Below are 25,539 nucleotides of genomic sequence, written 5' to 3' on the forward strand. Positions count from 1 at the left end.
AGAGAGAACGGGAAGGAAGGAAGGGCGGAAGGGAGGGAGGGTACAGTCCTACCTAGGGGAACAAATTATACCCATTGATGCTGTCGAACACCTATCAGAAGTTTACTAATTCTCTTTGTTTGAAGAATTATTTTATTATTGCTCCAAACTGCTATCATTTTTAACAAAGCCACCCAAATGGGAATTGTGTTTATTTTCTTTACCATTTTCTGACATTTTATGTTACTACTGTATATTGATGTGGCATGAACCAAGGTTTATACACTGTGAAGAAGGTTTTTCTATTTGTCACATGCAGTGTAGCTTACTACAGCAGGCTTCCTTACCCTTGGCACTACTGACTTTTGGGGCTGGATGATTTTTTTTTTTTTTTTTTTTTTTGAGACGGAGTCTCGCTCTGTCGCCCAGGCTGGAGTGCAGTGGCTGGATCTCAGCTCACTGCAAACTCCGCCTCCCGGGTTTACACCATTTTCCTACCTCAGCCTCCAGAGTAGCTGGGACTACAGGCGCCTGCCACCTCGCCCGGCTAGTTTTTTGTATTTTTTAGTAGAGACGGCGTTTCACTGTGTTAGCCAGGATGGTCTCGATCTCCTGACCTCGTGATCTGCCTGTCTCGGCTTCCCAAAGTGCTGGGATTACAGGCGTGAGCCAAGGGCTGGATGATTCTTGTTTGAGGCTGAGGGTTGTCCTGTGCACTGTAGAATGTTTAGCAGCATCCCTGACCTGTACCCACTAGATGCCAGTAGCACCTCCCCTGGAGATATTTTGGAATCTCAAAATATCTCCAGACTTTGCCAAGTACCGGGGTACACAATCTCCCCTGGTTGAGAACCACAGTATTAGAGTGTAAGGATTGTGTAGCTTGCTATTTTTAAAGGCAGTGGTCATCTGAAGCATTAGTTTTCAGTCAGCTATAATAGAAATGTATGTATTGACCTTTAAGTATGACAGTTTGGCTAACTTAAAATAATGTAAATCCAAAACCCGATTGCTGTGCTGTGCTAGCATGCTTAAATAGAAACAGCATATCGCTGTTCTTTGATGATCGTTTTTGCGGGTGAATGGCAACACACAGGATTTGAAAATGCATATGTCATTTATTTTTATCTTCCTAAAATGAAAGGGGAAGAAATAGTGACAGCCACAACAGCCTAGGTACCATCCATACTCAGGCATACCTGTAGTGCATATGGGAAAAGCACTTTTCCTATGTGTTATTTTGGAATGGCAGTGGCCTCTTCTGTGGAGCAGCCAAAAGAAAAGCTTGTACGTGTCCATAAATCTTGGGAATTCTCCCCTGAAGGCCTCGTTGTTTTACTTTTCACAAATCTTTCCCAGAACCAAATACTCAGTTCCATGATTTACCTTTTCTTTTGTATCATAATCTGTAGTTTTATTATTTTCAAAATAAACTTTTAACTACTGGCAGTAATAAATTGAACTTGAAGATTCATGGTTCTTTTGTTTTCCAAAGAGGGTTTTTGCAGGGATGCAGTTAGAGGCTGGAGGTGGGTGAGATAGAGGTAAATTTAATTGACAAGCTAGAGATAACTGTGAAGCTGTTTAAAAGGCCAACCAGACTGCCCTGAACAATGTTGAATGGTGGTACACATTGTACTCTGCTTTTGTGGTTTAAAAATAATCTATTTGTGGCCAGGTGCAGTGGCTCATGCCTGTAATCCCAGCACTTTGGGAGGCTGAGGCAGGCAGATCACAAGGTCAGCAGTTCGAGACCAGTCCAGTCAATATAGTGAAACCCCGTCTCTACTAAAAATACAAAAAATTAGCTGGGTGTGGTGGTCTGCACCGTAATCCCAGCTACTTGGGAGGCTGAGGCAGGATAATGGCGTGAACCCGGGAGGCGGAGGTTGCAGTGAGCCGAGATCGCGCAATTGCACTCCAGCCCAGACAACAGTGCGAGACTCTGTCTCAAAAAAAGTAAAAAAATAATAATCTATTTGTGCCCGGAAGCTGTTTCCTGAAGGCCTCAAAGTGCCCTTGAAGACTGTCCTTGTTTAAGAATTATGTTGTGGCTGGGCTAAGGATGCCAGATGCACAGATCTGTAAGCTTAGGATGGGGGTAACTCTGCTGGGCATTGAGACAAATGGAAATGGAACAGGGGTTCTAACTTTCAAAGTCATTCTTAACATGTCTCCCAATTGTTGTAATACCAGTAGTTTTTCTCTCTAATTTTTAAAAATTTTTTGTAGAGACAGGGTCTTGGTATGTTGCCCAGTCTGGTCTTGAACTCCTGGCCTCAAACAATCCTCCCACTTTCTTCCTAAGCACTGGGAATACAGGCATGAGCCACTGCTCCCAGGCCAAAATAGTGATTTTTTTTTTTTTTCCTAGCCCCTTTCTTTCTCCTTTGTATTTTGTTTTAAAACTAAGGAATCCTCTTGAAACAGAAGCCAATTGGTGGTAGGAGCAGGCCTAAGCACTGCCCTAATGACTTGCATTGCCCTTCAGTAGCCTTGTCAGTGGCCTCTGGACTCAGTGGCATAACTGGGACCATCTCTTCTGTGGGCTGGAATTGCCATGAGCTGAATTGGAATAGCAGGGCTAGGAGAGCAAGGAGTTCACACTGGATAGTTTGTACTCAGCAGTGATTAAAGTTCAGATCTGGGCCGGGCACGGTGGGTTATGCCTGTAATCCCGGTACTTTGGGACTTTGAGGCGGGCCAATCACCTAAGGTCAGAAGTTCGAGACCAGCCTGGATAACGTGGTGAAACTTCGTCTCTACTAAAAATACAAAAAAACTGAGCGTGGTGGCGCACACCTGTAATCCCAGCTACTCAGGAGGCTGAGGCGCAAGAATCCCTTGATCCCAGGAGGCAGAGGTTACAGTGAGCTAGAATTGTGCCACTGCATTCCAGCCTAGGCAACTGAGTGAGACTGTCTCAAAAAAAAAAAAAAACAAAATCAGATCTGATGCCCCGTGAGATGGCCAAGGAAGAGTTGTCATCCTAGGAAGAAGGGGCTGTCCTCAGGGAAGGGTTCTGAAGGATCCTGTTAACCCTGTAACAGTGAGGATGGAGGGACCCCAAACAACCACATACATGTCATTGTGCAGAAGCAGAAACAAGGAATGAGGACAAAATAATCAGCTTGAGACAAAGAGCTTGCAGTTGGCTTACTCATACTCAAGAGCGCAGCTTGTCCTGTGGTAGGGACTTGGGACCTTATGGGCATCTGGGCGAGGAGTGCCATGGAGATTGACTGGAAAGGTCTCTGGTGAGCCTTTGGGATCGATCTTTCTCTCTCTCTCTCTCTCTCTCTCTCTCTTTCTTTCTCTCTCTCTCCCTTCCTTCCTTCCTTCCTTCCTTCCTCCCTTCCTTCCTTCCTTCCTTCCTTCCTTCCTTTTTTCTTTCTTTTTCCTTCTTTCTTTTTCCTTTTCCTTTCTTTTCCTTTCTTTTCCTTCCTTTTCCTTCCTTCCTTCCTTCCTTCCTTCCTTCCTTCCTTCCTTCCTTCCTTCCTTCCTTCCTTCCCCTCCCTCCCTCCCTCCCTCCCTCCCTTCCCCTCCCTCCCTCCCTCCCTCCCTCCCTCCCTCCCTTCCTTCCTTCCTTCCTTCCTTCCTTCCTTCCTTCCTTCCTTCCTTCCTTCCATCCATCCCTTATTTTGTTCTTTATAGCTATCTCCTATAGGAAGGATGAGACTCTTTTACATCTTTTACTTTCATGTTATTAAACACACATACACATCACCATGAATAGAAATCAAATGACATTGCTAATACTGAAAACTCCACAGGTAATTTCTCTTTATCAGTCGTTACCTGCTGGGTTCTGTCCACAGTTTAAAAGAGATATTTGTATGTTTCTTGTGCTTTGTTGCTGAGAAAAAGCAAATAAGTAATTTATCCCCGTGTCTTGGCCCTCTTTCCAGAAGCTCAAGGCCTTTCTGAGTCTTGTCTTGGATTGGTGAGTTGGGAGCTTGTATTTTCACATGACACAACCCTCATTTAGCAGCCACTTCTCCTTATGTGTAACCTGACAGCCAGCCTCTGCCCCACCATTACAGGAAAATACTGGCTGGGTTAGGCTGAGGAATAATGATGCCTGACATTTATTGAGCAGTGCTTGTGTAGCACATAGTGTACTGAGCAGTTCCCTCTTTCCTTCCCCCTGTTTGCATCCTTTCCCTCTCAATCAATTCTCCTAGTGATCCAGTGAGTGGGCGTGATCTCCATGGGATTAGAACCTAGGCTACCTGGCTCTGGAGCCCCTGCTCCCAGGCACTGTACTCAGCTGCCCTCTCTGTACTTGCTGAGGGATGTGGGGCTGCTCTTCAAGGGTTATTTTGTCTGTGTGATTGGAGCCCTGTATCAGGTGAGACTCCAGAAGCTCACGCAAAAGCCCTGTGTGTCAGAGCCTCTCCATCTCTAAAGGACCTGAGGCCAAGTTCAGATGCCCAGACCTACTCACCCTGTCTATGGTAGAAAACTCTGCCCTTGCTGCCCTGTCCATGTTTACTCCCTTATCTCATTCTAGCCCCATTTGCTTGTTGGTTTTTTGGGATCACCTTATATAGGATGGGCAGAATCCACATTCTTGTTGTTGAAGAACAGGCATGCACAAAAAACTGTGATGACCAGAATTACACAGAAAGGAGAGCATGAAGGTAGAGGAGACATGATCTTGCAACCACCACACAGGGAAGAAGGCTGGGAGGACAGACCTCAGCATAGAGACACCCGTATTACCTTAGGAAGCCCTGAGCTTAGCTGTATAGGTTTCTTTTAACTAGCAAATCATGCTGTGAGTAGAGTATGCTGTGCATATTGGCTTATTTTGAAATTACACATAATTGTAGAAACATAGGAAGCTAGGTAATTCCTGCCTCCCAGATGAGGATCCAGGGTGGGAGCTAACCTTTGTGTCATGGTGCTCAGTAGATAATCAGTTGAGTTTAATTTTTCTAGCCTATGTTTTCCTTCACTACCTTTTGAGTTTGCTCATCTTAGCTTCTAAGCAAACTATCAGCTTGGCAGAGAAAGCCTTACAATGAAAACTGCGACCTCTTAGGAAGTTGTGGGGGGTTTCCTGGAGGAGTTTTATGGGGTTCTTGGGAAGACTGAAATGATTCCAGGATTTGGGGCCCAGTGATCATCTGCCCCAACTTGTTTTGTCTGTGTTCTCTTCTGTCATCAGTGGAAAGGAGCCAACTGTGAATACTGCATGCCAAGCATTTTCACAGGGTCTTGCCTCTACCCCATAACCTTGGGATGTAGGCAGTAATGTTCCTGTTTTACAGAAGAGGATCTTAAGCCTCTGAGATGTTAAGGAATTTACCCAGTCTCTTGACTGGGATACAGTTGGGCAGGCCACATGGATGGAGCCAAGAAGAAGCTCTCAGGGCCGAGGGGGCTGAGCTTTATCTATGAATGGGGAGACGATCCAATGGAGGCAGTTTTACTGGTAGCTGTAGAAAGAACCAGGACTTTGGGACATTTGTAACTGGGATCTGATGTAGACTGGAGACAGTTAAAGGCATGAGAAAGTCAGGTTAACAGGTACCCTGGAAGATAATAGCTGTCAAGGAAGAGTTCAGGACCAAGGAACCAGCTTCTTAGATTTCCTTATCTTCTGGTAGCCAGCAGGGTTAGGGCTTTTTGCCATGCTCTTTCAGAGCCCTGACTTCAGCCACTCCCTGGGCCTTTGCAGGTGACTTCGGTTCCCATGCTGGCCCTGGCATGGGGCATACCTCCTATTTCCCATGCTGCCCTTGGAGTCCAAGTACACCCAACTTCTTCACAGGGCCACAGTGAGGATGTGGTTACCTGGGAATTCTTGGGTTTTTCTTCATGGCTTTGGGCACTAATAACGTATGGCAGGTGGTCAGCACTGAATTTTGCCTTTTCTGTTTGTTGCTGTAGTTGTTACAGCTTTTAAAATAGGTACAAATTACATACACTACAATACACAAATTTTAAGTCTACTGTTTGATGAGTTTTGGCAAATATGTACACTTTTGGGGCCCAGCCTATCTGATGGGTCCCCCACTGGAGGCTTGGGGCAAGCTGAAGACATTGCTGATATGAAAGCAAGGATTAAAGATCAGGGAGGGTCAGGGGCTGGTTCTAGACTGTGGTAGCAGACATGGTGGTGGTCAGGTAATGAGATGAAGGAACACTCATGCTTTCTGGATACCCAGGACATATCTCATTTAAGGGTCATATCTAAACCAGTAATAATGATGATAATACTGTTAGCTAATATTTATTAGGCATTTAATATGTGCTAAGAGCTTTGCATATATTGTTCTTTAAGCTCCATATTACACTTTGACACAGGCACTGTTTAACAGATGAGAAAAGTGAGGCTAAGAAGCTTTCCCAGAAGTCACACTTAGTGTGTGCTGAGCAGGGATTTGACTGAGCTGGGCAGAGCCCACTCCTCTTTCTTAGCATCAGCCTTCGAGCTTCCCAGTAGGAATAGCTACCATTTTCTAGATATCTAGATCCCTAGGTCAGTGCTCCTTCCCTTTAGGCCCTCTCATTATTGAGAGTCAACCAGATTGGCCTCAAATTCATGCTTTGCTACTTAATAGCTGTGTGACTTTGGACAAATTTCTTAACCTCTCTTGAATCTCAATTTCCTCATCTATAAAATGGGGGTGCTTCCCACCTCCTAGGATTATTGTGAGCATTAAATAATATTTGTAGAGCATAATGCCTGGCCAGAAGTAGGTGCTTAGGAACTCGTGTTTTTAGAAAAAGACAGTCTAGTCCACAAATATGTGTACAGTCCTCAAAACCAGGCACAGTTGAATTTTATAACTTGGCATGTTGTCTTTTGGTTCTGGGGAGCTTATTTACTAGATTGAGTTACTGGCACAGGAGTTCCTGGGGTGGCTGAGTACATGTGTTTGAATATAGAAGAATAGCATCATCATGTACCACCTTCATAATTAGTGTTTGTGAGATATCATCTCTATGCACTTTTTAAATAAAAAATTACTTACATTGCTGAAGACAGGATCTCTCATTTCTACTATAAAGAGCATGTGTCTACATGTATAGACAAAAACAAGCAAACAAACAGTGATTGATAACTGATATACTGTTTGCAGAAGATGAGAAGTCAAGAGGACATATACATGTTTCTAGTATAATTTTTGTTGGAAAAGAATGCTCGCCCTAGTTTTACACTGGCAGTGTTGTAATGCACTCTATCTTATCACCCCCATTAGGAAAGGTAGCCTGGTTGAGGTTTCCAGGTGTGTGTGCAGAAGACCTCCATAGTGGAAGGTGGAGAGCAATAAATAGGAACATGTGCATTAGAATAGCCAACGCAGAATAGCTGGATTTGTTGAGCTCCTGTTGTGTGCTGGATACAGTTAAGCAGTGCCTGTATCTCATTTAATTGTCACTCTAAGATAGGTTCTACTCTTATTTCCATTTTATAGAAGAGGAAGCTTAGAGGAGTTACTGCAGAACTTTCCTGTTTTATTTTGTTGTTTTTTGTTTGTTTGTTTGTTTTTTGACAGAGTGTTATTCTGATGCCCAGGGTGGAGTGCAGTGGCGCAACTTTGGCTCACGGCAACCTCCACCTCCCGGGTTCAAGCAATTCTCATGCCTCAGCCTCTCTCGAGTAGCTGGGACTACAGGTGTGTGCCACCACATATGGCTAATTTTTATATTTTTAGTAGAGACGGGGTTTTGCCATGTTGGCCAGGCTGGTCTCAAAACTCCTGACCTCAGGTGATCCGCCCACCTCGGCCTCCCAAAGTTCTGGGATTACAGGTGTGAGCCACTGAGCACAGCTAGTACTCCTGTTGTACCTTCTTCCCATAACCTTGTGTAGAGGATTTTGTGGCAGAATGGTGATGGTTACATGCCAGGTTACATGCCAGGTTTTGGTTACATGCCAGGTTTTGGAGTGGGGGGTAGAGGGTAACCAAGTTACATGCCAGGTTACATGCCAGGTTACATGCCAGGTGATGGTTACATGCCAGGTTTTGGAGTGGGGGGTAGGGGGCTTTCATTCTCATTATTATTCATTTCAAATTATTATTATTTGACCTTGACATCAAAGTGCTATGCACTTTATATTGTTTGGGCTTTACCCAGTTCTACATTTGGTGGGGAAAATGTCTCTTCTCTTAGCTGTGCAATTGTGATTTAAGAAAATCATTTAGGAATCATTTGAATTGTTTAGTAATAATCTTATATGTCTGCATTTTTCTGGAAAATGTAATTCAATTAGCTATTTTAAAAGGAAACCTGTGGGAATTTAGTGGGCATATTTTGTAAAAATATACACATACATTCTCCATCTGTATAATGAAAGCCCAATAACTGATTCATATTGGATGGGTAGAATGGAGAAAGCCAAGAACATAAAGACAGAGTTCTCTTTCTGGTGGAGAGAGAGATGGAGCAGTCTCATCTCTAGTTGAATGGAGCCTCAGAGCTGTTCCACCTGAAATTTCGTGATTTGGGATTTTGAAAGTGCCAATCATACATTAAATTGACTTTTTAGGGTTTTCTTTTTTTGCACATTGTGTGCTGGTATGATTAAGCCTTCATTTTAACACTGTTTTTGTTTGTTTGTTTGTTTTGAGATGGAGTCTCACTCTGTCACCCAGGCTGGAGTACAGTGGCACGATCTTGGCTCACTGCAACCTCCACCTCCCAGGTTCAAGTGATTCTTCTGCCTCAGCCTCCTGAGTAGCAGGGACTACACGCACATGCCATCATGCCCAGCTAATTTTTTGTATTTTTTGTGGAGACGGGGTTTCACCATGTTGGCCAGGCTGGTCTCGAACTCCTGACCTCAGGTGATCCACCTGTCTCAGCCTCCCAAAGTGCTGGGATTACAGGAGTAAGCCACCACGCCCGGCCTCATTTTAACACTGTTAAGGGTTGTTTTGTTGATGTTCTCAGAGTGCCTTTTTTAATGGTTATGAATTTCATTTTGAAGAAAAATTAGGTTACTACACAATTTTGCGTTGGTTTTCATCAAAAGTCCGTTGCATTAAAGTAGTCATCCTGAGTTATGGAGAGAATTGAGATTTAGCCCTACACTGAAACAAATGTAAATGGAAAGTTTAGTGACCTTATGGGATTGTAATTGGTTTTGAGGTTTTAAATGAAAAATATGAGGCGGAAGTATGTGATGCTTTCTGAACAAAAACAATATACCCTCCTGCAATGATGAAAAAGGTTCTAGATTCTGTCAGTTGATTTTCAGTTCCCACTTGCAAGATTGAAAAGTTCAATTGGATTTCAGGCTTTATTATTTTCTAGCATATTTTTGCATAAATCATTACCCTTGCCTAGAATTTCCAACTCCCGCCGTTTCACTGATCTGAATCTGACCCCACCTCCCCTCTCCCAGGACAGCAGCAGAGTCCAGAAGAAATCACACTGGATTAAAAGTCAGAGAGATAATTAGACTCCTCCTACTTAATAGGACATTGGATGGGTGGGTCTCTTGATGTTTTGAAGTCTCCATTTTTTTTTTTTTTTTTTTTTTTTTTGAGACAGAGTTTCACTCTTGTTGCCCAGGCTTGAGTACAATGGCGCAGTCTCGGCTCACCACAACCTCTGCCTCCCAGATTCAAGTGATTCTCCTGCCTCAGTCTCCCGAGTAGCTGGGATTACAGGCATGCACCACCACACCCAGCTAATTCTTTTTTTTTTTTTTTGAGACGGAGTCTCGCTCTGTTGCCCAGACTGGAGTGCAGTGGCCAGATCTCAGCTCACTGCAAGCTCGGCCTCCCAGGTTTACGCCATTCTCCTGCCTCAGCCTCCCGAGTAGCTGGGACTACAGGTGCCCGCCACCTCGCCCGGCTAGTTTTTTGTATTTTTTAGTAGAGACGGGGTTTCACCGTGTTAGCCAGGATGGTCTCAATCTCCTGACCTCGTGATCTGCCTATCTCGGCCTCCCGAAGTGCTGGAATTACAGGCTTGAGCCACCGCACCTGGCCCCAGCTCATTTTTCTATTTTTAGTAGAGATGGGGGTTTCTCCATGTTGGTCAGACTGGTCTCGAACTCCCAACCCCAGGTGATCTGCCTGCCCCGGCCTCTCAAAGTGCTGGGATTACAGGTGTGAGCCACTGCGCCCGGCCCATTTCTTTAATCTAGAAAAGAACCCCGTCTTCTCTACTAAAAATACAAAAAATTAGCCGGGCTTGGTGGCAGGCGCCTATAGTACCAGCTACTTGGGAGGCTGAGGCAGGAGAATGGCCTGAACCCGGGAGGCAGAGCTTGCAGTGAGCCAAGATCGTATCAGTGCACTCCAGCCTGGGCGACAGAGTGAGACTCCGTCTCAAAAAAAAAGAAAAGAAAAGAACCCCCCTAAAAATAATGGCCAGCACCATTTAATGAGCATTTATTATACGGGAAGTTCTTCCCACACATTTCATGTAACCATCACAGCAACTGTTTATCACAACACATTTATCATTTATTGGCGGTTTTTCTCATCCGCTTTTAAAAATAAACACTCATTTTTCTTCCAACTTGCCAACATTTATTTTTGCTTCCCAGTTTTACAAACTATAATTAATAACAAAACTGTTGGGATTGTGTGGCAAAGATACTTTATAGAAATATATCTGATTTTTACATACTCAAATGTGCCACATACGTTTGCCTTTGGAACCGGATATATCATCTGGATATTTGGGATGGAAAGGAAAATCAGTTAACCTAGGAGATTTGGGAGAAGGCCACATACAGGATCAACTAGGCTCTGGATTTTAAGCCTTGTTGTGGAACACTCCCTGATGTGGCTTTTGGTATTTTGCTTTTTTTCGGGGTGGTGGGGGAGCACTACACATTTTTTTTATTGCAATATAATTTACTAACAATAACATTAATCATTTGGAAGTGTAATCTGGTGGCATTTTGTACATTCACAATGTTGTGAAACTGTCACCACTGCCTAAAATACCATCACATTTTCATCACTCCCAAAAGAAATCTTGAACCCATTAGTAGTCTTTCACAATGTCTCCCATCCCCTTTGTTCCTTTTTTATGGCTGAACAGTATTTCATTGTATGGATGTATAATGCCATATTCTATTTATCCAGTGTGATGGTTAATTTTTAGTGTCAACTTGACTGGATTGGGGAATACCTAGAGAACTGGTAAAGCGTTATTTTTGAGTGTGTCTGTGAGGGTGTTTCCAGAGGAAATTGGTGTGTGAGTCTGAGTGGACTAGGTGGGGGAAGATCCACCCTCAACGTGGGTGGGATCCTCCAATCTCCTGGAGGCCAAGACAGAACAAAAACTGAGGTGCTGAGTATATGTTACTGCTTCCCTTCATGAACTTGACATTTCTTGAGTGCTTACTGTGCACAAAACACTGTGCTAGGACCTTTGGGGGCTACAAGAAGACATGGGACATAGCTCTGCCCTTAAGAAGCTTGTATCCTGATGGATGGATTGGAAAGGGAGGGTTGGTGAGAGAGGGCTTCGGGAGGATAGAGTTTCCTGTGCCTGAGGGTGGTGAATGAGAGAGGGAAGGACCCGAATGTGAAGTAAAGAGGAAAAAGGTCTGTGAGAATCAGAGCACTGATGGAATTCAGTGGAAAGATTAATCTGTGTGTGTGTTGGGGTTGGGGTTATGGGGAGCAGCTCATGCAGCGCCTTCCTTTCTTTACCCTTGTATTCCTTCCACAACTCTAGCAGAATAATGGGTACAAAGATGCCTTAAAATGTTGGTTGTTTTTATAGACACTTCCGGTGTGAGGTTAAAATATTCTGCAAATGGGGAGGTTTCCATCAATGGGACATAATATTCGTGGCCCTTTGATTCAGCAACTTTTTGAGTCCCTCCCAATCTTTAGGGTGCCAGAGATTCAGAGATAAGACAAGAGCTTAGAGGACAAGGGTCAAATGAAAAGACCCAAAGCCTGGCCGGGTGGTGCACACCTGTAATCACAGCGATTAGAGAGGCTAAGGCAGGAGGATTGCTTGAGGCCAGGAGTTAAAGATCAACCAGGGGCAGCATAGCAAGACCCAGTCTCTGTGCCCCTGCCTTCCACCCCCATGGAAAAAAAAAAAAAAAAAAAAAAAAAACCCTAGACAATAGCATGTAGGGCAGTAACAACCTTGGTAAAGGTAAACACTGTGGAGGAATGTGGCAGGTGATCAGTCATTCCTTCTGAAGACTGTTCTGGGGCCCACGCTGCTGAGCTCTGTCATACAGAGAGTAGCCACAGGGAGGGCCCTGCCCTGTAGAATCACCATAATCTAGAACACCGGTTCTCAAGGTGTGGGCCCTGGACCAGGAGTGTCAGCCTCACCTGAAAGCTTGTTAGAAAGGCAGGTTCTCTGGCTCACCCCAGACTTACTCCATCAGAAGCTCTGGAGGTGATGTCCTGCAGTCCATTTTCACAAGCCCTCCAGGTAGTTCTGATGCATGCTCAAGTGTGTCGAGCAGTGGGCTAGGACAGTTGTCAGGCCTGGATGCACATTAGAATCACATGCGGAGCTTTTAAAGCAACAGTGCCTAACCACACCTAAGACTGACTAGATCAGAATCTGAAGGGAGACCCAGGCATCTGTAGTTTTGAAAGCTCTCCAGGTGATTCCATTGTATAGCCAAAGTTGAGAAGCAGTGGTCTCCACGTGCTTAAACAGATCATCGCAGTGCAATCAAGAGTGACCACTAAGGTGGGAAACAGTGCCTGTGAGTCCACAGAGCAGAGGATGCCTGGCAACCCCTTGAAGGGATCAGGATGGCTCCCCAGAGGAGGTGAGGATCCTTCGTTGTATTTCCTATTGGATGAGCTCTTCATTCCTCCTTCCCTTTTTTTTCTGGACATTGCAGTTGCACAAATCTGAGTGTGATTGGAAAGGTTATTTTAAAATTCGTTTAATGTGATTAATTTTTCAAAGTTGAACACAGCTGGCCTTCCTTTAAAACTTTGTATTTTGATAATGGTTCTTAACGGTACCATGAATAATTGACTAATATCAGGTCATTAATATTCTATAGGAGAGTCAAGCTAATAAAATTCATTTTAAAATTCGTTTTTAAAAATGTGTTCCTGCGGCCCAGGGATAATAGGATCTCAGTCAAGTATGAGATTTTATGCTTTTCTTTTAACATAAAATAGTTGTTTGGCTGCTCAATATCCCTGTTTTATTCCAATTTTTTTGTAGGACTTAATTGCCCAGGAAAAGACCTCTGTTTCAGAGTTGCAAGTTTGCCTGAATTCTGTTGCCCTGGGAAGCATTACTGCATCAACAGTGGGGAAGGGGTGGCTCTGACATGGGTGCTCTTTGTCCTTCTCCTGGGTAGGGTATCTCTGAGAGAGTATCCCCTTTAGGTCCTTCCCAGGGCTTCACATTTGGGCCAGATTTTTTAAAAATAATTAAACTTTTCTATTTTGAGGTCATTGTCAATCCACATGCAGTTATAAGAAATATTACAGGCTGGGTGCAGTGGCTCATGCCTGTAATCCCAACATTTTGGGAGGCTGAGGCAGGAGGACCGCTTGAGGCCAGGAGTTCAAGATCAGCCTGGGGAACATAGTGAGACTGCATCTCTATAAATAAATAAATAAATAAATAAATAGCCGAGGCCAGGCACAGTGGCTCACGCCTTTAATCCCAGCACTTTGGGAGGCCGAGACGGGCAGATTACGAGGTCAGGAGTTTGAGACCAGCATGACCAACATGGTGAAACCCCGTCTCTACTAAAAATACAAAAGTTAACCAGAAGTGGTGGTGCATGCCTGTAATCCCAGCTCCTCAGGAGGCTGAGGCAGGAGAATTGCTTGAACCTGGGAGGCAGAGGTTGCAGTGAGTCGAGATCACACCACTGCACTCCAGCCTGGATGACAGAGCAAGACTCCGTCTCAAAAAAAAAAAAAAAAAAAAAAAAGGAAAAGAAAAAGCCGAGCATGGTGACACACGCCTGTAGTCCCAGCTACATGGGAGGCTGAGGTGAGAGGATCGCTTGGGCCCAGGAGTTCGAGGCTGCAGTGAACTGATTGTGCCACTACACTCCAGCCTGGGTGACAGAGTGAAACCCTGTCTCAAAAAAAAAAAAAAAAAATTACGGAGAGAGCCCATGTCCCCTTTATCTGGTTTCCCCCAATGGTAATATCTTACAAAACTATAGAACAGTATCACAACTAAGATGTTACCACTGATACAATCAAGATAGAGTGCATTTCATGATACCTTTTATAGACATCCACTTCCCTCCCACCCCTACCCTCTCAACCCCTGGCAAGCATGCAGGCATGGATCTGTTCTCCATCAGTTCTTATGGAGGTCAAAGGTAAAATTGGGTCCCTGGTTTAAAAAAAGAAAGAGATGGCTATAGACTGTGGCTCATGCCTGTAATCTCAGCACTTTAAGAGGCTGAGGCAGGAGGATTGCTTTAGCCTAGGAGTTCCAACATCAGCCTGGGCAACATAGGGAAACCTTGTCTCTACTGAAAAATAAAAAAATTAGTCAGGCGTGGTGGTACATACCTGTGGTTCCAGCTACATGGGAGGCTGAGGTGGGAGGATCACTGAAGCCCAGGAGTTGGAGGCTGTAGTGAGCCATGATCGTGCCACTGTACTCCAGTTTGGGCAACCAACAGAGTGATACCCTGTCTCAAAAATATTTTTAAAAATTATGATAAATGCACACAAATAGGGCACATGGACAAAGGATGATTGGGTGGGAAAGTTAGACATTTTAGGATTTCAGGCCATACAGAAAGACTTCCTTTTGGAACTGAATTCAGCGCTGTATTAGTGTGTTTTCATGCTGCTGATAAAGACATATCCAAGACTAGGAAGAAAAGGAGGTTTAATTGGACTTACAGTTGCAAATGGCTGGGGAGGCCTCAGAATCATGGAGGGAGGCGAAAGGCATTTCTTACATGGCGGCGGCAAGAGAAAATGAGGAAGATGCAAAAGCGGAAATAAAACCATCAGATCTCATGAGACTTATTCACTACCATGAGAACAGTATGGGGGAAACTGCCCGCATGATTCAGATTATCTCCCACCAGGTCCCTCCCACAACACCTGGGAATTATGGGAATACAATTCAAGATGAGATTTGGGTGGCGACACAGAGCCAAACCATATCAAGCATTACTTCTTGGATACACTGTGCCTTTAGAGGGCGTCTCCTGGTGTCAGTGTTCACAGTAATCTACCTCAGTTCCTCTGATTTAAATCTGGCTGTGTTTTGGTAATAACTGGTTTATTTGTTAGAGGCTGTGGTTTGTACTCCAGCCCTTCTTACCTCGGAATGAGCTCAAGGGCTTTTCGACAGCTTTTGGGAAAAACATAGAGTCAGAAGGTGGAAGCTGGAGATGAGTTATTTGGCTTCCCTTGGAATGGATATTCTCAAAATGTTTGCTCAGCAATTAAGCAGAAGAAGCAGATGCTGTGTGGAAGAAACCTTACTCATCCAGTAAATCTCAATTCCGACTGAACTTAGACCTCCTTATCCACATATGCCCCAGAGCAGCTAGATGTGCAGAGAGAGAATCACAGGAGGGAGCTGCCAGGCTTCTGCAGGGTGGTAACCGCCAGCCACATGTGGCTATTAAGTGCCTGAAGTGTGCCCAGTGTGACTAAAGAACTGAACTGTAACTACTTAATTTTGATGTGAAATTTAAATAGCCATGTATAGCTCATGGCTACCGAATGGACAATACAGAGATTCCACATTGCCCATGTTGGGCTGTTTGAGTCACTCCACCCCTTTCAGTGGGACAAAGCTGAATTTAAAAAAGAAAGAGATGGCCATGCATTGTGGCACGAGCAAGGAGAGACCTTACAGCTTCCCCCAAGGTCCTCTGTAACCCCTTCCCCACCCAGCATCAGCCCTAAAACATTGCTGAGCAAACATTTTCAAACCACTAGTGTGAGGAGGAAGCTGCTAATTAGCCTGCCTGGACAGTGGCCACATCTGTGTCCAGCTGGGCCAGCACTTGGCTCACAGTACTGCTTACTTCATACTTCTCTAATGAGTCACACTCGACTTCTCTTTAGATTTGCAGGCTCATTCTTGGGGCCAGGTTAGGATTTGTTCTCTGCATGCATCACTGGGTTACAGCACCAAGACCAAGGTGTTACATTTCTTCCTGTGCCAGGGAAGCAGCACAGAAAAGCGGTAACTAAGAATGTGGGTCCTTTCAGCCAGATGTGAGAGATTAGAAAAAAAAAATTTAATGTTTTTTAAAGTGGGTCCTGAAGTCAGTTTCTTGCATTGGAATCTGGCTTCAAGTGCCTCTGTTTCTACACCTGTAAGACAAGGATCATTACAGCGCCTCTGTCGTCATAGGGTGGTTGGGCTGAGAAAGTCTGAGCAGTGCACTTTGTCCTTGGTAGCTGCTCAATTATTACCTCTTATTATGATGATGCTGGTGATGATGACTGTGAACATGGTAATAAAGATTTTCTGGAAAGGTGATTTGAAGGTGTGACTCTCATGTGTGTCCATGAGAGGGCAGCCTAAAATCATGGATGTCTGTGGAACAAGCAGCCTCTGTAAAGCCTCAAGGTAATGTGGGCAGTTTCAAGTGTGTTTGGCCCTTTTTCTTCTCTGTTTTTCTTTTTTCCCTCTGTTTGAAGAGCGCTTTCAGCCATTTTCAGGCTTACTTGAGATATGGAGCAGGCCCATGAACACCTAGAGGGCAGCATGGGTGGTACAGAGCTAGGTTCAAGCCCTGCGTGGGTGGGTGAGTTTGTGTAGGTGCCGATGAGAGCATCTGTCTAGGCTTTTCTTTATAACTTTTCACACAGAACTAATTCTTATTAATCAGACTCTTGAGGTAGACACTAGAACCTGACTGTGTTTAGAGAAAAAAGAAACCTGACTTTCTATGTTGTTCCCCTTCCACAACTTCACACCTGCCTCTGAGCATTGTGTGCGTGTGTTGGGGCCACCATGTAAGGGGACAGTGGCCAGAGCTGTATAGACCCAGAGTTGCATCAGCCACACGTGGCTCTGGAATACACCAGGGGAGACTGAGTTACAGAGAGAGCAGAATAAGAGTCCTCAAACCATGTGGGAGCACAGAGCATCACAGGGCTGGGGGACTGTGGGGGTCTTGAAGATGGGCAGAGTTTAAACAGGTGGAGCAGGGTAGAATAAGGGATGGCATGAGTTAGAAGGTACATGGGAGAAAGGGCAGTGCTGAGGTGAAGTTGGGAAAAGAGTTTGGGGTCAGATTGTGGGGTGGCTGGAATGAGCTGAGGAGTTAGCCTTTAAATTTTTGATAACATTTGTATTGTTGATAGTGTCATAATGATTAAGAGATGACTAAAACCAAAATGGAGAATAGCACTTGGATTTTTCTAGTACTTATCTCATTTTAATATCCCTGATATGTAATCTAGGCTGCAAAACCAGATGTAAGTGGGGAATCATGACAATCCAGTGTTTGTCACGCCATCCCCCTTCCTCATTCCCACTGCCTACACTGTGGGCGAGGCCTTCAGGCCTCCCTCCTGGACAGCAGCAGGAACCTCCTTAGAAGAAGCACAGGTTGCTGTGGCAGCAAGGCACACTATGATGCCAGCTTGTGACGCTCCCAGAGAGGAAGGCACAGATGCTGGTGAAGTGAACCTGGTTATATTAACATGAAAACTGACTTATACAGAATGGTGTGCTTAAATATTATATAGATAATACACTGGGTCCAGTTGTAACAGAGTGCAGTTATTTCTAATTCTAAAATGACCATAAAGATCCATTTAATCTTTAGAAAGCCCTTTAGGGTTCTGCAGGGGTGGTTGGTTGGAGATGAAAAGCTTCCGGGATATTTCTCAGACATTTTGGGGGAAGTTGTCATTTGTTCCATCTTATTTGTTGTAGATATTTGGATGATTCTAAGATACTAAGGTTGACATTGGCACAAACTTGGCAGAACCAAAATTGAACTTGAGTGTTGTCTTTCATGGTGCTCACCCAAGGAGCTCATATGTTGGCTCCTTTCAGAAAGTAGGCCGGGCACGGTGGCTCACGCCTGTAATCCCAGCACTTTGGGAGGCCAAGGTGGGCGGATCACCTGAAGTCTGGAGTTTGAGACCAGCCTGGCCAACATGATGAAACCCTGTCTCTACTAAAAATACAAAAATTAGCCACGCGTGGTTGCATGCACCTGTAATCCCAGCTACTCGAGAGGCTGAGGCAGAAGAATCGCTTGAACCTGGGAGGCAGAGGTTGCAGTGAGCTGAGGTTGCTCCACTGCATTCCAACCTGGGCGACAGAGTGAGACTGTCTCAAAAAAAAAAAAAAAAAAAAAAAAAAAAGTAAAATGTTCAGTGTCTGTGTAATGAACAGTATTCAAAATTTTGTCCATTTTTGTGCTTCTCCTCTCTCCCAGGTGGTCCTGCTTCAGGCCTGGGAGCCTGACTAGACGAGGCCTAGTGGGCTTCTCTGCACACTGCCAGGCCTCTCTGTCGCTTACTGTACTTTCTGACCCCTTGTCTGCCTAGGGGCAAAGGATTAGGAAAGGGGCTTTGTCCTCTGGGACTGATGTTGGCCCAACTACAGGACAGCTTGGCAGGTGCATGTGAAAGTGGTAGCTGCTGCCCCTTGGCTGTGTGTGTCATGGAGAGTGACAGATTGGACCTCCTTTGGTTGAAATAATGGGGATGGATGATATGTGCATGCAGTCAGACTCAGGTGCTGTGCCCAGTTGCCTATAGTACTTAGCAGATAGGGAAAGAGTGAAGAACTGAAACATCATCTAGTTTTCTCCTTTGTAGGCATGGAGGGATTTTTGAAATCAGATGAGAGGCAAAGATTGGCCAAAGAAAGACGAGAAGAAAGAGAAAAATGTCTGGGTAAGTTATGCACTTTAGCTATTTCGGTCCAAGGGAGTAGAGATATGGCGGTGTCTCTTCTGAAGAGTCTTAGAAATTTGTGAATGAATGGGAAGAGAACTAGGACAATTGCTAGATGAACATGAAGAATCAGGGGTGAACCTACTCTGCAACTGGCATGTTCACAAATAGGTAATTCTCAGAACAGTTCACTCGGCAAACATTGAACCTCTGCTGTGTTCTAGCCACTGTGTTAGGGTCTGCAGATATGATATTGAAGAAAGAGAAACAGTCACTGTCCCTAACCTAAGGAAGTCCTAACACCTTCAAGTGTCAACTGTGTACACTCCCTCAGGTTCTCTCTTGGGAATCTAAAAGGGCCATCCTCAGCAGAACTGAGAAAATCAGCACTTGAGTCATTCTGTATTTTAGGACAGAAGGCCCTGGTTGAGAAAGGCTGTCTTGCCTCTTGCAGGTTGTAGACAGATTAGTGCAGAGTGTTCTTCACAGGATGCTGAGGGAGATAGCGTTTCCCCACTGCATTGAGACAAATGAGGATCTTTCAGGTTCTTCTCTTCTTCACTGCCTCCTGCTGGTCGGTACAAGCATTGCCTCCTCCAGGGAACCCTTCCCTGTCTTGGCTAGGTGGAATTAAGGGCCCCTTAGTAAATGCCTTGAGGGTAAGGCAAATTTTATTCGTGTGTTTTACCCCCAACCTAGCTCAATGTCTGGTGCTTGGTGCACACACAGTTAACCTGCTTTTGAATGAGCATACCCTTATAAGCATCATTGCTCAACCTAGCATATAGTTTAGCCATTGTGCACAAGTTTGACTTAATGATAGCCGTCATAGTCATAGCTCCCACGTCGGGAGGCACTTACTGTGTACTTTACGGTCATCATCTTGTTCGATCTTCACAACACTGTGATGTGGCAAACATGACTGTCCCCACATTGTAGAGGAGGAAACCGAGGCAGAGGTATGATCTAGCTAACATGCTTAGGGTTACCCAGCTAGTGGCGGAGGTACCAGAACCCTTTATCTCAATCAGTGCATCCTAGGATCCTACCAGGCTCTTTTTAGGGCTCTGCTCTTGCTTCCATGTTTTTGGTCTTAATCCAAACTGCATGGGGTGCTCTGGTAATGACACCTCTCTTCTGCTTTCCTTCCCCAGCTGCTCGGGAGCAACAGATCCTGGAGAAACAGAAAAGAGCCAAGCTCCAGTACGAAAAGCAAATGGAGGAGCGATGGCGAAAACTGGAAGAGCAGCGACAGCGGGAGGACCAGAAGAGGGCTGCTGTGGAAGAGAAAAGGAAACAGAAGCTCCGGGAGGAGGAGGTAAGGCCCAGGTGCACCCTCCGCCACCTCCCAGCCCCCTCAGCAGGGTGCTCAGAGTGCCTGGGCATCCTGCCCAGCTCTGGGGTAGGAAAGAGACCTGCCGTGCACCTTCTCCTTGGTGGCTCTCATGCCTTCTTTCAGCAGCATGACATGAAACTGGAAGCAGTACCAACATAGAACCACAGAGACTTACCCATTCAACTCAGGTGTTAATTTGATGTGTGATCTTGGGCAAACTGGTTGGCTTCTCTGGGCCTTGATTTGTGTGTCTGTGAAGTGAGAGGGTTGGATTTGGCAGTCTCCAATGCCTCTTCTAGTCATAACCTTTTCTGATTCTAAGACTCAAAGGGTCCTTGGTGTTCTAGTAGATGGGGGAATAAAAAAAGACTCAGAGGAGATTGTGGATAGCGGCTGGGTGGTGTGAATCTGAGGGTTACAGATGGGAGTTCATGCCTCCAGGGCAGACACAAGGCCAGAACAAGAGCTGTGAGGTTGAGAACATTGTGATCCTGTCAGTTGCTACTGGCAAATTAGTCTACCCTCAAATACCAAGATGCTAGTATATTTAAAATTTAATGTAGTTCTTTACTTTAATTGCTCTTTCCAGTTACCTTTTAAAAAAGAGATGGCACATAATTACCCCTACAGAGTTCTTTATTACTAAATTTTGAAAATATATTTAGAAAGCATATTTGGATTATAGATTTTCTTCACGATTATATTTTTAGGATGTAATAAAAACCTTATGTCAGTTGATGATAATTTTTTATTCATAAGGTATAATGATTCATCTTTTAGTATGAACAATATAGAGGTTTGGTAATCTCCAACACTATAGTATATAAAGATGTTTGTACAAATTTAGTATTTTTTTAAAATCTCTGAATGGTTGTTTATCACTATATATATTTACCCCTTCCCTTTTTTTTTTTTTTTTTAAAAAGAACACATACGAAAACACACAGAATCAGATCCATCTTGCCCAAGAAGCACCCTTTCGTGGTGATTTCTTTCCTCCTCTTAGGAAATGAGGTCTAAGCCAATGTCTTAGCTATGGTTCACCGTTACTGGCTGCAGTCTGATTGCTGTGCCTTCATCTACTCCCAGTTCAAATGTCAGCTCAAATGCCAGCCCTACCACTGAGCAACTGGTGGCCAGGGGCAAGTCACATGCCCCTCTAACTCTGTCTCCTTAGCCCAAAACAGAGGTAGTTATAGGAATTAAAAGAGGTGACTTTTGTAAAAGTACCAGCAAAGCACCTAGCACAGAGTAGTCACTCAGGAATGTTACATTCTGTTTAGTTACTTCAGCTGAGCCTAGCTAAAGCAAGGTCAAGAGGGAGCTACTCACAAAAGCTTATGAAACAGAGTCAGTAGATGGGAAAAAGCCACAGTATAATGGGCTGTTTTGGTAACTTGGGACAGATTTCTCCTTTCCTCCCTTGTGTGTTTGTCAAGAGTTGCTGGACTCACCCATTTTCTTCCTATCCTCCATTCCTTGATGACTTAGAGCTTGTCCTCTTCCTCCATGATGTCTCCATTTTGAAAGCTTGTCACTGCTACTTCAAGGAAGGGGTACTGTGAAGTCACATAAGATACTTCCCGTGCTCTGACATATGCAGTGTCACTGGGGCTGCTTTTGAGGCAATTTCTGTTTATAATTTTTCTCTACAGAACATTAGTACTAGAGGCATGTTAAATTAAGTAGTCCAGCTCCCCCTTCTTGGAGGTGAGAGAGTTTTATGCCATATGATGCAGCTGAATCTTTTGTGGTTTCCCTTCTGGGTAATTTTCTATTTGTGTGCTTCCTTGCACCCCGAATGTGGTGGAGGGAGGCAGGAGGCTGCCCGATTGACCCTTGTCAGCCCAAGCTGAGCTTGGTTCCCTCTTCTCCCTAGGCACAACAGGGCAGGGCTGAGGGCTGGACCCCCTGTGGTTGTGTAGCAACCCAAGGAAACAGCAGCCTCCCTCTGCCACCTGCTCCTGCCCTCAGGTTCCCAGGGGACCCAGGTGTAGCTTAGGGACTTGCCACACACAAGCTGGCTCGTTAGTTACATTGGGTCTCTAGCTGGTTGGAAAGTGTTTGTGTTGCCCACCAAATCCTGCCTCTCTGCGTCTGATACTTAGAAGCTCATGAGAGGTCTGTTGACCCCATCCCAGCCCTGTCCTGGCTCTGTATCTCTGTGGTTGCCGTGATGTCACTCTTGACAACCCCTCATGTCTATGCCAGGGCAGAAGTGGGTACCACCAATGGCCTGACTCAGAGGTCTCCAGAGTTGGCAGAGGTAGAAACTAGTCAGGCCTGTCCCAGGGAGGGGATGGGGTGGTTCTACTGTCCACTTGACACCCTGACCTTAAACTCATTATCTTGCTGGAGGCCACCTACTCGTAAGGTGAGTTCTTAGAACCTTCACGTGCCACACAACTCCCAGGAACCGAGCTACCAGAACAAGTTCCTGTCACCTGTGTTTGGGCTGACAACACAGTATGCCCACCCATTCTCAGGGCAGTATATCTTCCTGACCAGTGGCCCTGGAAAATTGGATTTGGAAAAGCCATCTTCATGTTCCTTATGCTAAACAGAAAAGAGAAAGGCCTCTTTCTTTCTCTCTCTCTCTTTCTTTCTTTTCTTTTTTTCTTTTCTTTTCTTTTTCCTTTTCTTTCTTTCTTTGTCTCTGTCTCTCTCTCTCTGTATCTCTCTCTCTCGTCTGTCTGTCTTCACACATCCCTGCTGAGGACCACTTGGGGTGTGTCCCTGCAGTGTCATCCCCAGAACACATGTAATGGGCTGGGCACGGTGGCTTATGCCTGTAATCCCAGCACTTTGGGAAGCCGAGGCAGGTGGATCACCTGAGGTCAGGAGTTCAAGACCAGCCTGGCCAACATGGTAAAACCCCATCTCTGCTAAAAATAAAAAAATTACACAGGCATGGTGGTGCTCGCCTGTAATCCTAGCTACTTAGGAGGCTGAGGTGAGAGAATCACTTGAACCCAGGAGGTGGAGCTTGCAGTTAGCAGAGATCGCACCACTGCACTTCAGCCTGGGTGACAAAGCAAGACTCCATCTCAAACAAATAAACAAAAAAGCATATAATGGCAGTTGAAGAGGCCCAGCCACCCCTACCACCCATTCCTGCCAGAGACTGCTGTCTGAGTAACAGTGTCTGGAATGTGCCCTGCTGGCGACCTTTAATACTGTTCAGCCAGTTCAGGGGGGTCACCTTGGTCGTGATTCTCCAAATTCATCCAGACAGATCTAAAGCCAGAGCTCAAGACATCAAGTGTGAGGCTGGCTGGCTTCCTTCCTTCCTTCCTATCTCCCCTCCCCTTCCCTTCCCCTTCCTCTCCCCCTTCCCCTCCCCCTCCCCCTTCTCCTTCCCCTTCTCCTTTCCCTTCCCCTTCCCCTTCCCCTTCCCTTCCCCTCCCCTTCCCTTCCCTTCCCTTCCCTTTCCCTTCCCTTCCCTTCCCCTTCTTTCCATCTTTCCTTCCACTAAGCCCTACCTAATAGAGGAGATTCTAGGGACAAGGATTTGCCTTGCCCTTTCCCCATCCTCTGTTTTTCATCAGATGATACTCAGGAGAACCAGAACTTGGCAGGAATTGCAGTATGCAGTTCTGATATTTATTTATACTGTTTTTCTAATGTGATGGAACTTTCTCATGCTCACTTTCTCATGCTCAGCCTTTCCTCTAACCAGTGGCTCTTGCTTGGGCATCCCATGACCAGCAGCACCTGGGAACTTGTTAGAAATGCAGATTCTCAGCAGACTCCACCCCAGACCTATTGACTCAGAAACTCTGGGGATAAACCCCAGGGTTTTAACAATTTCTCCAGGGGATTCTCCTACCTGATCTCTCAGATTTGAGAACTATTGCTGTAAATGGTCCTGATAAGAATCTTCCTCTTAAATTCAGATTCACTTAGCTTTTTTAAGGATTTACTGCATACTAGTCATTATCCCATAGACTTAGAGTGACCTGGTGATGTAGGTAAGCTCATCCCCATTTTATAGGCAAGGAAACTGAAGCCCAGGACTGAAATGATTAGCTCAAGTTCACAGGGATAAAAAGCGGCAGGCAGAGGTGGGATTTGAATCCTTACGTCCTGACTCCATATCTGGGATTTGGAGTCCCATATAAAGGAACAAAAAGATACACACGAACACGAGGCAATACTGACCTATACAGGACTAACATTAAATAAGACTTGTGCACTGGACAACTTTTGTTTTCTGTATGTGTGAATCACCCCATTCTGACTTTTTGGGGTTCCATAAATCCTCTTCTCTTAGAACTTGGTTATCATCTATTTCTCATCATCTCTCCAAAAGTGGGTGATACAAAGTGAATGTGTTTTTCTCTCAGGGACAGCTGTGTTTTCATCAGCCACCTCAATGTCTGAAGGAATGAATCTCCAGTGGTGGGATTTGGAGTAGCTCATTCGGCTGGGGATGGATGGCAGGGGTAGTTTTTCTAGAGGCCACTGAAAAGTCCAGGGGCAGGTCTGGCTTTCAGTGAGCACTCATTCCCTTACAACAATGCCTCCCAGATAGCTGATCAGTGGTCAGGCTGGTTCAGTGAAGCTCACTGTTCTTTGTTCTCATCGGTCCTCTAGTAGAGAAGGGACCACTTTTTGAGGTCCTTCTGGCATGTAGGAAATCTACCGTAACCCACCCAGTACTTAATTCACTCTAGGATGAAAGGTTTCAACACTTCAGTTAGGTCATTGGTTAAACACTTTATGTTAAAACCATATAATGAAATACTATTCAGCCCCATTCTCGAGTGGCTGTACTTCAGGCATCACATGGCAGAGTTCTGTTCCCTCCAAGCCCCAGCTTTTATCAGGCAGACTGTCAGAGTTGGCCATCATCATTTAATGGGCCAGGGCCGTGACGACTGGACTCTGCCAAGGCATGCATACTCATGATTGTAGAGTCTCAGGCCAAAAACAAGAGCACAGTTAATAGCTAATACAAATCTAAGACTTACAGGAGGTAAAAATCCCCCTTTCTGCTCACAGGTCCCTGGAGAGACAGTCTCTTAGCAAAGTGCTATTCAGAGAAAAATTATGCAGAGGAGGCTGAGATGTGAAGAAGCCAGATCCTCATCTCATCCCTCTGGTATAGACAAAAGGGATAAATCCGGATACCTATTAAATGACCTTTATATGTTTCTAGTAAGTGTGACATAAAGGAGCCTTTTTCTGATCTTTAAGTCATGGTTACTCAGTTGATGCTGTCCTAACTTAATTTTGCTTCTGTGTGTGTTTCTTTAAGCCATGAGACAATTGTATCTTTTTGTTTTGGAGTCAGGCTACAATTAACCCAATTCCTGGAGCATCTCAGGGTTGGGCTTTATGAGGGCAAAAGGGTGTCATTATAACTGCTAGCTCAGGCCTTCTCCAGTGGAGATAGGGAGAGGAGTTGGTATTTGCAGTATCATGGAG

The 25,539-nt window shown here is 45.0% G+C and overlaps 1 protein-coding gene across 7 annotated transcripts in view; it reads left to right on the plus strand.

Moving 5' to 3' along the window:
- The window catches only part of MAP7D2 (MAP7 domain containing 2), a 110,991-nt gene that overhangs the window by 34,201 nt on the left and 51,251 nt on the right, over positions 1 to 25,539 (plus strand). For 6 of the 7 annotated variants that reach the window (XM_007991247.3, XM_037986393.2, XM_007991254.3 and 3 more), the window contains exons 2-3: positions 18,696 to 18,773; positions 19,928 to 20,091. In XM_007991247.3, coding sequence (XP_007989438.1) covers positions 18,696 to 18,773; positions 19,928 to 20,091 — 242 coding nt within the window. The remainder of the gene's footprint in view (positions 1 to 18,695; positions 18,774 to 19,927; positions 20,092 to 25,539) is intronic. The other variant, XM_007991250.3, reaches the window with a different exon arrangement.

The sequence above is a fragment of the Chlorocebus sabaeus genome, chromosome X, assembly GCF_047675955.1.
Source record: "Chlorocebus sabaeus isolate Y175 chromosome X, mChlSab1.0.hap1, whole genome shotgun sequence".
NCBI classification, from domain to species: Eukaryota; Metazoa; Chordata; class Mammalia; order Primates; family Cercopithecidae; genus Chlorocebus; species Chlorocebus sabaeus.